Source organism: Thrips palmi, unplaced genomic scaffold, assembly GCF_012932325.1.
Source record: "Thrips palmi isolate BJ-2018 unplaced genomic scaffold, TpBJ-2018v1 HiC_scaffold_4, whole genome shotgun sequence".
Taxonomy (NCBI): Eukaryota; Metazoa; Arthropoda; class Insecta; order Thysanoptera; family Thripidae; genus Thrips; species Thrips palmi.
This window is the reverse complement of record NW_023144631.1, coordinates 4,903,174-4,915,964: the sequence shown is the minus strand read 5'-3', so window position 1 is coordinate 4,915,964 and position 12,791 is coordinate 4,903,174. Positions and strand designations below refer to the sequence as shown.

Below are 12,791 nucleotides of genomic sequence, written 5' to 3'. Positions count from 1 at the left end.
TCAATGACCTGTGCAAAATGTTTCCTGGAGGGTTGGTTTTAAATACTGGTGTGTGTTCGGAAACACACTGGGTCAAAATGGTTCCAAAGAAAGCAGTCAATAAGAAATGAAGGGGAGAAAAAATGTTAGAAGATTCCTTTAAGGAAACATTGGCTCCCACTGATGCTGCAAAAATTGAAATGTAAACATGCAAAAGTAATCCAGCTAATGGAAATTATTTTTACTACAAACTACTCATGTTGAAATAAGAGATTTGTAATACATCAAGGAAACAGAAGCAGATAGTACACCTAAGCAACATTTCTACAGAGTCAAGCGCTCAAATACTTTACCATCATGGAAAAGCGCTCAAATACTTTACCATCATGGAAAGATTACTTTAAAACGAATAAAGAAGGAGCAACAAATCACACTAATGAAATTTTAGGGGTTGATGTGGTTCATTATCCAGACAAAAAAATAAAGTCAGAACTTAGGTAGAATTTCAAAGAATATGGTACGTCCTAAAAGTGCAGCGCAACATTTTTCCTAATAAATTTTCAATGATATGGTCTAAACGTTGTACTAAAGGAAAAACTACAACAACAAAAAAATCACAGTGGTATCACTGCTACTAAGTAATTTACATTTGACTAGTCATTTACATTTCAATGCTACCACACACAGAATAAATGAGACTTCTTATTCACAAAAGGAAAATCAGAAATAAACATTCAATCACCTCAGTTAGAATAAATTCAGGGTACTCTTCTGGTGAGAATTAATGGCAGAATCAAGAAGTTTCACAATACACAATACCTCACATCTTCATATCTGATTTCAACCTATTTCATGGTTACTTGTAAACTATAACTACATCACAGCCATTGCTTGTCTGTTTACTCATTGTTGCATCTCTGACTCAATTCAGATTTGAATTGCTAGATAAAAATAAAAATAATTCCACACAGTTTCCTAATGCAGCATAATCCCGCTCTGGTGATTAATCCGCGTCTAACTTCTACACAAGCACAGGCTACATCAATATACTCCAACACAGCACACAACAAAAAAATGATAATTTGATTTGAAGATTTTCCCTTTGTTCAGCATCACATTGGATAATACATGAGAAACATACAAACAAACAAACAAACACTACCAAGTAATTATTAACTCAAATTAAGAACAAAGAGAAACAATAACTTAATTTAAGAGGAAGAGGCTGCTCATTCATCTCACCTACACAGTTAAATAGATAAGACTTAAAACTAAAGCAGTATGACACGGAAGGGACAATAAATGCTCTTCTACTTCAAGAAAGATTTTCTTTCTCTCCCCAAACCGTTGACAGTATATGAGCCAATAATGAGCACTTAACAGGACAAAATTTGGAAAGGATTTTGCAATATTTTACAGCACAGTGATGAAAAGGCTGGTGCATGTCTTACAGGGCACGTCAAAATGCCAAAACTGTGAAGAGAAAGTGTAGATTGTATATGAAGAAAGAGTTACAGGATAAATTTGGCCCAACATCAATATCAAATAGTAGTGTTTGAAATCTGAGCAAGCAGTATTACATATGCCAACAAATGCACTGGTCACAAAACTACAAATCTTGTGTTTGAACATTCAAGCACCTCAGTCATAAAAATATAAACCCCATTTCCTATCTTTATAGGTTTTCACACATGGTTGATTTTTTTTTGTTTTGTTCCTTTTTTTGTTTTAAAATATGTGACAGCAAAATAAGAGTATAAACTATACATTTTTTCTTGTTTTCTTTCAGTTTGTTTTTGTTGGTTTTACTGCATTGGCAAATCTAAATAGAATCAAGATTACATTTTGATGGCACAAAATTACACATGGACTGGCAACATAAATAGTGAGAAGTCAATAATGCCTTACTTGAGATTAAGTGCCTTAATTTCTTAATGCACAGAAAAGACATGTATAGGCTACTCCTCATACTTGTCACACAACCAAAAGCACCAAACTAGGAGTTCTCAAATAAAAAGCCAACCCCAAGGTTAACATGTTTTCCCAGTGATATTATTCACAGAAGGAATAAAAACAAAAGCAGTGGTTGAAACAAAACAAAGTGCTTCCTGTGGTGGCACTGAAAAATAAGCTTGGGGCAGAAAGGGATGACCAGTAACTTTTTAAGTGTAATAGTCAAGAGTGAACAAATGTTAAACAAAATAAAGATTTTAAATTTGCACCTGATAAGATAGAAAAATAATTTAAAGAATGTCTGAAGAAGGAAGCTTTGCTAGGTTATCATGAGATTTGGGTACTGTGCACAATGTAAAGAGTCCCATCCACAGGAAATGAAAACATGACACTCAATGACCGAAATCACAAGCATGTAAAAATTAGTTTTAAACACATCAAACAGTAAGGTGCACAGTGACATCTCAGATTCCACTGGAATATAAAAAAGATAAAGCACAGCAACTAGGATGTAGTTATTTGGAATCAGTGCGCAGTCTATCACAGAACTTAGATCTCTCCTTCTAGGGACAAGCAAGACAAAAAATTAACCTTGTTCCATCATGGAGTACAGCAAAGGAGTATTTACAAAAACCAATGCTGATGTGGGTGGGTAGTAAGCCAAAAGGCAGACAGAATCATTTTTTCAAATGGAAAATGCTTTCTAATAAAACACAGGCTATCGGTGATAAAAGCAAACAAAAATGATCACATTATTTCCATTGTCATCAACTAAAAGCAATGTACATTATTCACATTTGAAGCAGTCCTAAGGAAAAACATACTCACAAAACAAAGTGGAAGAAAACCTGTGGTTATTGTCATCATTAAGTTTAGTTGAATCAAAGTGCAAAACATGTAAAGCGGTAGTTTCATTGGATTGGAATGCCATCATACGATAGGCGATCCATTCACATCACACTGCTTAAATAGAAACAATCAAAACATTCTCTTCCTTATTTGATAAATCTATAAAACTTAAAGCTTCCCTTTTTTTTAAATATCTTTTGTGAAACCATGTAAGAATGGTACAGAAGCAATCCACTGGTTATCTGGATTCAAAAAAGAAAACTTGAAAAGTCACCTCACAATCACTTTAGTGGTACATTGTATTGTATTGGTTTTCTATTTTATAACATTTTTTTCTGAGGTTTTTAAGTTAATTTCTTACATTACACTTGTATATCTGCTTCAGTTTAGAAAAGAAAAAGACAATCTGTTGAATGCTTGGCTTGGATGTAAAATGTTATTGGTAATAATGACATGAGGATCTACTCCCCACAAATTTCATAAGATACAAGTGTTTGAAAGATTTAAACATGCATTTAGGACATACAAAATTTTTCCAGCTAAAATTAAAAGGAGTTACACTAAAACTGTAGATTGCATTACCAAGCAGAAACCACTTAGCCATTAAGTAAAATTAAAAACTAGTTTAAGTGCAATGTAAGCAGGCTCATTCAAACACAATTACCGCTTATCAACTTGGGGAAAAGGTAAAATAAAATAACAGCTAATGATATGAAATAGAATTAATTCCATATCATTTCATCACAGGTAAAATGAAAAGAGAGACTAAATAACAACTGCAATTCTACTACAAGGTAATGTTTTTAAATAAATTATGAATGGACTCGAGCGTAAAGTACCATGGGCTTGAAAGCGGTAATGCAACACAAACAGTAAGCAATAAGAACTGACTTAAAGCCTGCACTCATTTACAAGTGACTCTACATGGTTGCTCAAGTGTGTTACAAGTTTGCAAACTCATCCTGAGAGATCATTTCAAAACCATCAGTGTCCGAAAAAGAGTCATCTTCTTCTACTTCTTCCTTAACAGGAACAGAGCGAGTACTCTGGGCTGGTTTACTGCTTATGACAGATGATATGAGACTTTGTCCCATTGAAGCACCAAGTGAAGCAAGGTTGAGTGCCCCAGCTGAGGAGTAGGAAAGCACAGCTGCAGCAGCATCGGCCACAGACCCAGAGGAACTCTTTCTGGGAACTTCCATGGGCCTCTGAAAAAAAATTTTGGATTGAATATCGTGTTATTGGCTGTGACCACGGCCCCAAAACAAGCTAGCATGGAAAATAAATAGATAATACATACCTTATTTCTGGGCGGTCCGCTCTCTTCCTCAGAGGAGCTCTCTCTTTTAAAGTGGCGGGTTTGGAAATGAATCCCAACATTTTCATTTTCTGGCAGTGAAATACTTTCATCACTATCAGAACTGTTAGTATCTACATTCATTGATGATGAAGTATGATTCTTTCTTTTGGTTTGGTGAGCTAAAGGCGACGCCTTCTTTTCAGTTACCTGCAGAAAATAAAGAAAACATTCATAGTACAGTTTGTAATAATAATAGTAAATCTCACATAGGGCACATATTAATAAATGAGGAGTTAATCTTACCGGAATCTCAAAACTGAAGTCAGTGCCATCCAGACTAAGGTCCTCTGGGGCTGGCATGGCAGTGATTCCACTAATAAAAGTAAGTGACGGGGCTGGGGAATAAGAGTATTGAAATTAGCTTGAAGCATAATCATGACAGCATACACTTTACCCGAGGGTGATGTATATTGGACACCTGTTTGAGAAGGATGGAGGGGGTACGGGAGGGAACTTGAAGGAGATTAGGAAAGATGCCTTTTGGTTGAAACAGGAACAACAAAGGGGTAGTTCTGTTGAATAAGTACGGCAGACATTTTTAATTGGAATTCCATTGATAAGTTGATTGAGTATTCATTTGTAACAGTAAAGGATTGGGCCCACATTGGATAACCTACTGTACGCAATAATGAAGAAGAGGATAGGGTAAACTCCTCTCTTTCTAAACCTAACACTTTTGAAAACAGCCTTGAAGAATAGTGAATAAAACCTTCATCTCCCCCCCAACAATTTATCAATGATATTCTTTTATGTTTCTTCATAGACCTATTTTTAAAAAATAAATTCATAATTTAAGTTACTTACCGCCTGAGTCAGTCATGTCCTCCACATGAAGCAATTCAGCTGGAGGAATATTGAAGTCATCTTCATCCTCGTGGTCCGAGTGGTCTGGCTCAACAGCTTTTTCAAGAAGCACCATATTTGAGCCGGTCTGTTCCGGTAAGTATTCATCCACATCATCACCTGCATTATCTACAAGGGGGAAAAAAATACTTTACAAATATACCTAATCCATCAAAATTTTGTCAGCAGGTAACTGTAGAAGCTGAAGAATTGCACATTTATTTACCCTTTGATCCCAGCAAGCGGCTCTGCCAGTCCACTTGAGAGGCAGTGGGCAAGACGTGAATGCAGATTCCAGGGATCATTAATAGAGACATGCAGATGATGTAAAGTAAGGTTGTTCCAGAGATAGATCGCCCAATCCACATGAGGATGAGGCATCCAATGGACATAAGACCACAAAACTAAGAAAAAATTAAAAATATGTTTGAATTATTCATGTTCTGCATAGCAATCACTTTCAAAATCATTTCAAAAGAGATTGACAGACTTACCATCCCTGGCTGCTCATTTCTTAAACTATGAAGCCATAAATATTGATTGTGAACAAACTGCATAGCTTTGTTCAAGTAGTGACTGAGCTCAGGAGCACTCAGCACACTGAAATGAATAACAGAACCAAATGAGCGATGTTGAAGACATTCCTCAACCACACCGTAAAACTATAAATAGCACTACAAGAAGTATCAAATTTTTCTCACCCAGGGTGAAGAGGTGTCCATCCTTCGTTGTCCCCCTGCTCTGCAGGCTGGGGAACACGAATTTCAGGCCACACTTTGTCAACCCACATTTCAATAACCACCACAACCAATGTGGTAGTGAAGAGCAGGAAGTAAAACCTGAAGTCTAAACTAACAACGAACCTGTATAAAACAGCAAAGGCAAAATGTCAAAACAAGGCAAGGTTTGGGGAATTAAATGGAAACGGTTTCTTTCATCTTGATTCAGAGTGTCTCCGTCGAAGAAGTCATTCAACAAATCTCTATTTTCAACAACAACAATATGGTCTCTACAATGCACTGAAGCACCCTACAAACATACTGCTACAGATGTTAATTTCAAAGTATGGGAGCACAGTAGACAAAGTCATGAACTTAAAGTAACTTATGAAAACACTACAAGAACTGGGACAAATTTCTTTTACAACCCAGGCCCAAACAAACTTTTTTTCTTTGTTTACAAATAGCAATGGCCTCCTACAGGTCATATGACAACACCTAGCTACCCTTTCACAAAACTAACCTTGGAGGACACAGAATGACATCGCATTCCTGGCGAGCGCAAATGAAAACGACAGGCAGTCTCACATACCATCCACTTACCAAAACAAAAAATTGAAGATGGCATAGGCAAACAGAGTGTACGAGGTGTTCTCCCAAATGAGGATGCTCTGCAGCCAGACGACGTAGGGCTCAACTTTCCCCAAAGCTCTCGAAAGGTTTTCCTCACGAGTTGGGGGTCGCGAGGCACTCTGGTCTGGAGTCCCCCTGGCATATTTCAAGAGCTTGCCCAGCAAGCCGTTCAACACAGCCATGGTCAGTGGGCTTTCCTCTGCTGGCTCTGGGGACCAAGGCGAAGAGGAAGAGACAGACGCTTTTGCGTGTATTCATTCACCGACGCACTCAGACGACGAACACCAGCTTGATTTCGACACTGAACAGTCACTTTTCACGCGCGTGCAACTAGGCGAACAGTTCACATTGACAGGTTCATTATCCTGCGTACGCGTCTATAACATTTCACACACTGGTCTGAAGAATCATTCTCGTCATTCCACTTTTCGCGATCTCGCACACCACACAACTTATTGACAAACAAAAGCAGAACGTCGTCAGATGATTTCGCCGCTGCCGAGCAGAGAACAGTCCTCAGCGAGGCCTCGCAGTGGTGCCAACACATGCACGGCAAATAACCCTAACTCGCCGAGCCCAGGAACACTACTGGGCCCTTGGCAACGCCTAATTCAACGCAAGCTTTGAACACAAGGCCCACAGAGAAGTCCCAGCACCATCAGCATGTCGTTGAAAGGCCCCAGGCTGGCAGCTCGACTGGCGGGCCGTGGAGACTTTGGCGTTGTCACCAGCCGCTCTGACTCAGCGTTTGGTTCTCCGACAGAGACGGGACGAGGCTTCCCGTCCACCGGGCACCAGGCGCTAGGACTGGAATTCTGTACACACTAGCGACATCTCTCGGTATCGGTAAGTTATCGAGGCACATCGGTTGCGTTACCGACCACTATCGAATCTGCCATTCTGTACTCGTGCTTTACCGAGGATCGATACTGCAACCGAGAGATCCGTGACGTCAGCTCGTCGGTAGCGACTGCGTGCCTCCCCGCGTGAGGCTACGACGGCTGGGCCAATCAGCAAACGAGACATGCGGGAGTGATCAGGAATGGTGATGACGAATGCGGTTGGGCAGGTTTGAACTTGTTGAGGCGTCTGCTCTGTTTGTGTTGGAGAGAAGTCGTTGTTCGTGAGAAGTGCCCGTAGAGAAGTGTGTTAGGTTTATTGTCTTTATTTTTCTTTGGTGTATTTTGAAGTGAAAAATGTCTGCTGAATCATCTAAAAAGTAAGTAGCTCCTATATTTTGTCAGCAGCTACACACTAAATGCCCACAATTTTGTAGGTTGTGTGCACATGTGAATTCAAAGACAATTTGGCTCCTGTCTCTGTAAATACTATTTTTCTCTGTTAAGATACAATTTTGTCTTTGGATTTTGATGTGCACAAAACTGCATCTAGCAGGTACAAAAATTGTCCGCTTAGTGAGTAGAAATATTGTTTTTGAACAGAGTGCAAAGTGCACCAATTGTATCAGTTTGGATTATGATATTAACTATCTCTCCATTAAAAAATGATGCTGTAAAGTAGGAATCTATTAAAAATATGAGAAAAAGGGAAAGTGCGTCATTGTTTCTTAGAATCTAATGAATATCTCTGTAAATCAACAGGACTCGCTGCAGCAGAATCAATGCTGCTCAAACCAAGGAAATGGTGCGATACATGTGTGAGCACCCAAAGTTTGCCCGGGGAGCCCAAATGGGCTATGATGGGACCCGGACAAGGGAGGAGATGTGGGAGGAGCTTGCTGGGATCCTAAATAAGTTGGGCGGGAGGAAAGAGGTAGAGCAGTGGCAAGTGGTAAGTGTTTTTATATTAGTGTACCTTACAATATATGACCCTTAGTCGGTTTGTATTAAGAATTCATAAGTGTTTGTAACTGCACAGAGCTGGCGAGATATCAAGTCGAAGGCTACAGCAAAAGCTGCTGGGAACCGGAAGGATCGGGCAGCAACAGGGAATAAGGAGATCACCACCATACCTCTCACCGAGCTGGAGCAAAAGGTGGTGGCAATCTATGGAAAAGAGTATTCAGAGGGCAGTGCGGTGCTCGACACCCTAGTGGAAGAAAATGTAGGTTCATGAAGTATTGAAAAATAACATTCCACAACCACAATTCTCTTCCGTCCTAATTCTTTCTTTTAACGTTGCCAGGAGCTGCAGCAGAGACTAGTCAATGGAGAGGTCATACTTGTAGAGTTGGATAGTGAACAATTGGAAAATATGGATGACCAATCCACAATTTGTAAGTATGAAAATATTACAGCTTTGATCTGAAGATTAGGATTCACCAAGTACAACCAAAATTGGCTCAAACTTTTTGTTTTTTCAGGTACCTTGGACAATCAGATTGAGGGTGCTGACTGGGTTGATCAGGATCAGGATCAGGAGGAGCCTAAGCCAACCACAAGTGGGACTTCAACATTTTTGAGAAGACAACAGCAACAGACTGCATCCCAAACCAGTATGTGAATTAACAGCAGCTGCAAGTGGAGTAAAGTCTTTATTCTTCCTTTCGTTTTATTACAACTACTTTACTTTTCTTACAGAAACTCAAAGAAAGCCAAAGAACCCCAAAAATCCAAGCAAGGAGCGGATCGGGGTGCAACTAGAGGTTGCGAGGAAGAATTTTCAAGAGCTGTGTGGTAACCAGACCGCAGCGATGCAGGTAAATTTACTTTTCATGAGTGACATGGAATTTACCATCAAAGTTCGACCAAAAGTTTCTTAATTTGTGTCTTATATTTTTGCAGCTTCTTGCAGAGGCAGCAATGAAACAAGCTGAGGCTGCACAAATGCAGGCGGAGGCAGCACAAAAGCAAGGGGACGCAGCACTTTTGCAGGCTGCCAATGAGCAGCGGCGGATTGAGCTGCAAGCTCAAAACGATGAGAGATTAATGACTGCGTATGGGAAAATGACGGATGTTATGACTCTGTTATTAGATAAATTAAATCAACTCTAGTAGAAAATAGAATAAATAAATAAATAAAATACAAAAAATATTGTCACTTTCTTTCTTTATTCAATCATACATTATATATGAACACCAAAATAATTCGGAAAGTGGAGTACAGGGCCAGTATAAAAAAAGACACTCTAGAAGTCTTACAATGGCAGGTCTCCATATTATGATGGTGCAGCTTACTTCATAATGTTCCTCTCAAAATTCATTGTACCTGATAGATATTTTGTCGAATTTTGTTTGTATTGTGGAGAAAATCTCCACCATAATATGTTGGTGCAGCCTTTCACCATAAGACATTTAGAGTGCGCTCACATGGTGCTCCAAGAGGGCACTAAAAACATATCACAAAACTTGGGCTCCTTCCATTTTCATTTCATGAATATTGAAAGGGGTCAGACATAGATGATCACAGTCAGCCTTGAGTCAATACGAGGCTAGTTAGGGAGCAGCAACTCCTAAAACACGTATCAACCCCTTTTGTTGTAAATACAGTAAAAAACAGAAAGACGGGCATATTTTGTTCTCCTTCCCAAAAGCTGCAGACACATTCCACAAGGAGCGCCATACACTTTTAAGAGTAGTGCCTGGCTATTAGACGCTCTTGAACCCTTATCCCTTGAGCCCTCATAGTCAGAGGCTGATCATTGTCATCTCTCTCATCTCTTGGGTTGGGTCGATGAGCTCGACGATGAAGTTCTACTTCTTCTGGATCAACTTCCACATCATGCAAATTATTTTCCAATCTCATGTTGTGTAATACAGCACATGCATTAACTATTTTGCCCGCCATTTCTGGATCATACATCAATTTCCTCTGAGCAGATAAACACCTGAACTGTGCTTTGAAGACACCAAAGCACCGCTCAATAACACATCTGGCTTTGCACAAGGCTTCATTATAACGAAACCTTGGAGTGCCAACCCTTTCATGCTTCAAAGGTGTCATTAACCAAGGTTCTACAAAATAGCCATCATCTCCTATAAGCCAGGTTTCTCGTTCACCATTTTGATACAGGCGCCTCATGGCTCGCTGAGCTGCTGAGTTGCTCCAAATGAAATAATCATTTCTGGCACCAGGATAGCGAGCATTCACATTCAACAGCTTAAAGTCAGGGTCACAAATCTGAAAAACCAAACAATTATCACAGGGGAGGTGTCGTGGTGCTGAGGTTTATCTGACCGACAAAGAAATTGACTCACAGCTTGGACGTTGAGGGTGTGATCACCATGGTGGTTTACAAAGGCTTCTTCATTTTGACTCGGACCCAAAATATGAATGTAAGTGCAATCCATGGCACCAATTGCTCCCGGAAAAGGCTGAGGTGCATTCTGGAATTTCAACTTGGCTGCATAACGATCATTAGGAGTCATAGGAAACTTCACCCATCTTCGGAGAAGTCGCTGATTAATGGCGTTTGTTACATCCCTCACACAACGGCTAATAGAGGGCTGGCTGAGTGCAAGATCATATGACTCTCCAACAGCTTCTTGATATGATCCTGTGGCATAGAACCTTAACGCAGCCAACACCTGCAATACAAGGCACGCACACATCTGAGGATGCTGACAAAAATGCAAGCAAAGTTAACAGAGTAGAGTTTCCAAAAATTTTACCTGATGCTCTACAGAAATTCCATAGGGCCGCTGACGTTCCAGTGCAGGACGCAGTTCTTCCACCAGTTCTGTAGCCAAGTCTGGGCTCAGACGAAACAATTTAATGAACCGATCATCATGAAGTTCAAAAGGATCATGAGTGTCCCTCCACGCTCTTGTCTCGACTTTACGTTCCAATCGTTGAACACGATGTTCTAGGTACATCAAGTCGAACGCGGCGTATCCCAAAGCCATTCCTAAGAGATGGAAATACACAATTAGTAAACAACAAACGACCATAACCTCGCAAAACGAAAACAAAACAAGCAGCGGCGTAAGACGTAGTTCAAATTCAAACAGGAATGCATAACAGAAGCTTGCCTAGCAACCACTCGTACCTGGTGACTTTCTTGGTTCAAAAACTCTTCAATTCACTCAACTAAGAACGAATGTTTGAGAATGGTTTGACAGCCTAGCTGTCACAACGCCCCGTCGGTAACACTTATCGGGCGGTCTTGGGAGCCCGATAATTATCGAGTCGACTAGCGACAGACGACCGACTCGATAGTCGGTAACGCAGTGTACAGAATGGCGGTTTCGATAACTTTTGGCGGGAGTCGGTAAATGCCGACTTACCGATACCGAGAGATGTCGCTAGTTTTACAGAATTCCAGTCCAGGCAGCTTAGCGCAGCGACAGCGACAGCCAAGGCAGCGCTAGCAATGGGTTGATTGCGCTCCTCATAGCTCAACTCCTTTAACCTTGGGCTTCTCGGGCACGGATACTCGGCTTCCCCCAAACACGCGCCTTTCCAGGACCAGGAGTCGAATGGCACCGCGATGAGTCACGGCCGAAAGTGGAGGGCTTGTTTTTCGCTTTGCGAGCGCCACCTCCAAAGGCTCGTGGAGTTCCCTCCGCGCCCACCCCACACCCCACCTTGCTTGGCTCTCGCTGAAAGATTCGCATTCGCGCTGCAGAGCGGAAACTTTCTATGTTCTTTCGCTAGATCGTTCAAAATTGGTATTCGGCCTTCATCTCTCTCCACCCTGGCTGGGCAGGCCAGGGCAGGCCCAGGGCAGAGGCCTGGCCCTATCAGGGCGTGACTGCATTTCGACGCTGCCAAGGCGTCAAGGCGCCAAGGCCCTCGCCGTAATGTTTGCTCGCCTTGTGGGTGGGAGTTGGGAGTTCCCCACTGCAAGGGCGCCGTACGTGAACGGGCATACTTTTAACAAGGGAATAGAGAGCGAGGGGCAGGCGCGGGAAGTGAAGTGAAGCATAAATAATGTGTTCGGGCGTGCCTTGCAAGGTCAAGGCGAGGGAGGGGGGTTGCGCCGTAGCTGGCCGTAGCAACCGCCCGCGCTGCTGTGCTGAACAGGTGATGCCAACCGGGACGGGGAGGGGGGAGGGCTTTGTCCGATCATTTTGAAACACTCAGGTGGCCATCGCCATCGCAGGCACTCGGTTCATTGCTTCAACCCGATCCCAGGCGGTTTGGGTCGGGTTTGGGTCCGGCTCGGCCGGGCAGGGTGAGGTGAGTGACCCACCCCTCACCGCCAGGTCTCCCCCCCCCCCCCCTCTCTCTCTCCCTCTCTCTTTCCCTTTCTCTCCCTCTCTTTCCCTCCCTCGCTTTCTCCCACCTCCCACACCCCCAAGGTACCCGTCACGAGGTAGTATACCTGACAACCCAACCGCCAGGACTACAATCTTCAATAATGATCTCGCCGTTCCGGCTGTGTCGTTACTCTCATTGTTTCCGACGACTGGAAACCATAAAAAATGCTCGCCCGATAAGACCGCGACGTAATGGCAACGCAACGTCGCGACACTGTCTAATCTGCTTCCCTCTTTTTGAAAAAGCTCTTGTTTGTCTCCATCAGATTTGCCGCGCGTCGCAAAATAACGAAA

The 12,791-nt window shown here is 41.9% G+C and overlaps 3 protein-coding genes across 3 annotated transcripts; 1 reads left to right on the top strand and 2 right to left on the bottom strand.

The window, feature by feature from the left end:
* Window positions 1-558: 558 nt before the first annotated feature.
* Window positions 559-6,949, bottom strand: LOC117650059 (reticulophagy regulator 3). The gene is made up of 8 exons (XM_034393337.1): window positions 6,307-6,949; window positions 5,686-5,847; window positions 5,479-5,584; window positions 5,211-5,388; window positions 4,946-5,113; window positions 4,385-4,476; window positions 4,082-4,288; window positions 559-3,989 (listed from the first exon to the last, which is right to left on the bottom strand). The coding sequence occupies exons 1-8, from the start codon at window positions 6,516-6,518 to the stop codon at window positions 3,723-3,725; spliced, it is 1,392 nt and encodes a 463-aa protein (XP_034249228.1). The 5' UTR covers window positions 6,519-6,949; the 3' UTR covers window positions 559-3,722.
* A 208-nt stretch (window positions 6,950-7,157) lies between these two features.
* Window positions 7,158-9,307, top strand: LOC117649705. The gene is made up of 7 exons (XM_034392676.1): window positions 7,158-7,555; window positions 7,938-8,127; window positions 8,215-8,400; window positions 8,482-8,572; window positions 8,660-8,791; window positions 8,877-8,995; window positions 9,081-9,307. Exons 1-7 carry the CDS (start codon window positions 7,533-7,535, stop codon window positions 9,288-9,290), a joined length of 951 nt encoding a protein of 316 aa, XP_034248567.1. The 5' UTR covers window positions 7,158-7,532; the 3' UTR covers window positions 9,291-9,307.
* A 247-nt stretch (window positions 9,308-9,554) lies between these two features.
* On the bottom strand, window positions 9,555-11,774 carry LOC117649704 (putative nuclease HARBI1). Its single transcript, XM_034392675.1, has 4 exons — window positions 11,285-11,774; window positions 10,908-11,143; window positions 10,494-10,823; window positions 9,555-10,416 (listed from the first exon to the last, which is right to left on the bottom strand). Exons 2-4 carry the CDS (start codon window positions 11,139-11,141, stop codon window positions 9,865-9,867), a joined length of 1,116 nt encoding a protein of 371 aa, XP_034248566.1. The 5' UTR covers window positions 11,142-11,143; window positions 11,285-11,774; the 3' UTR covers window positions 9,555-9,864.
* Between the last annotated feature and the right edge of the window lie 1,017 nt (window positions 11,775-12,791).

Bases quoted from the DNA above. Each gene is read 5' to 3' on its own strand.
- LOC117650059 (XM_034393337.1), bottom strand. From the start codon at position 6,518: ATGGCTGTGTTGAACGGCTTGCTGGGCAAGCTCTTGAAATATGCCAGG. The intron at 5,585-5,685 runs GTGAGAAAAATT...TATTCATTTCAG, and splicing joins TGGACACCTCTTCACCCTGG to TGTGCTGAGTGCTCCTGAGC. The intron at 4,477-4,945 runs GTAAGTAACTTA...CTTATTCCCCAG, and splicing joins GGACATGACTGACTCAGGCG to CCCCGTCACTTACTTTTATT.
- LOC117649705 (XM_034392676.1), top strand. From the start codon at position 7,533: ATGTCTGCTGAATCATCTAAAAA. The intron at 7,556-7,937 runs GTAAGTAGCTCC...GTAAATCAACAG, and splicing joins TCTGCTGAATCATCTAAAAA to GACTCGCTGCAGCAGAATCA. The intron at 8,128-8,214 runs GTAAGTGTTTTT...GTAACTGCACAG, and splicing joins AGGTAGAGCAGTGGCAAGTG to AGCTGGCGAGATATCAAGTC.
- LOC117649704 (XM_034392675.1), bottom strand. From the start codon at position 11,141: ATGGCTTTGGGATACGCCGCGTTCGACTTGATGTACCTAGAACATCGT. The intron at 10,824-10,907 runs GTAAAATTTTTG...CTTGTATTGCAG, and splicing joins GAATTTCTGTAGAGCATCAG to GTGTTGGCTGCGTTAAGGTT. The intron at 10,417-10,493 runs GTGAGTCAATTT...TTGGTTTTTCAG, and splicing joins ACACCCTCAACGTCCAAGCT to ATTTGTGACCCTGACTTTAA.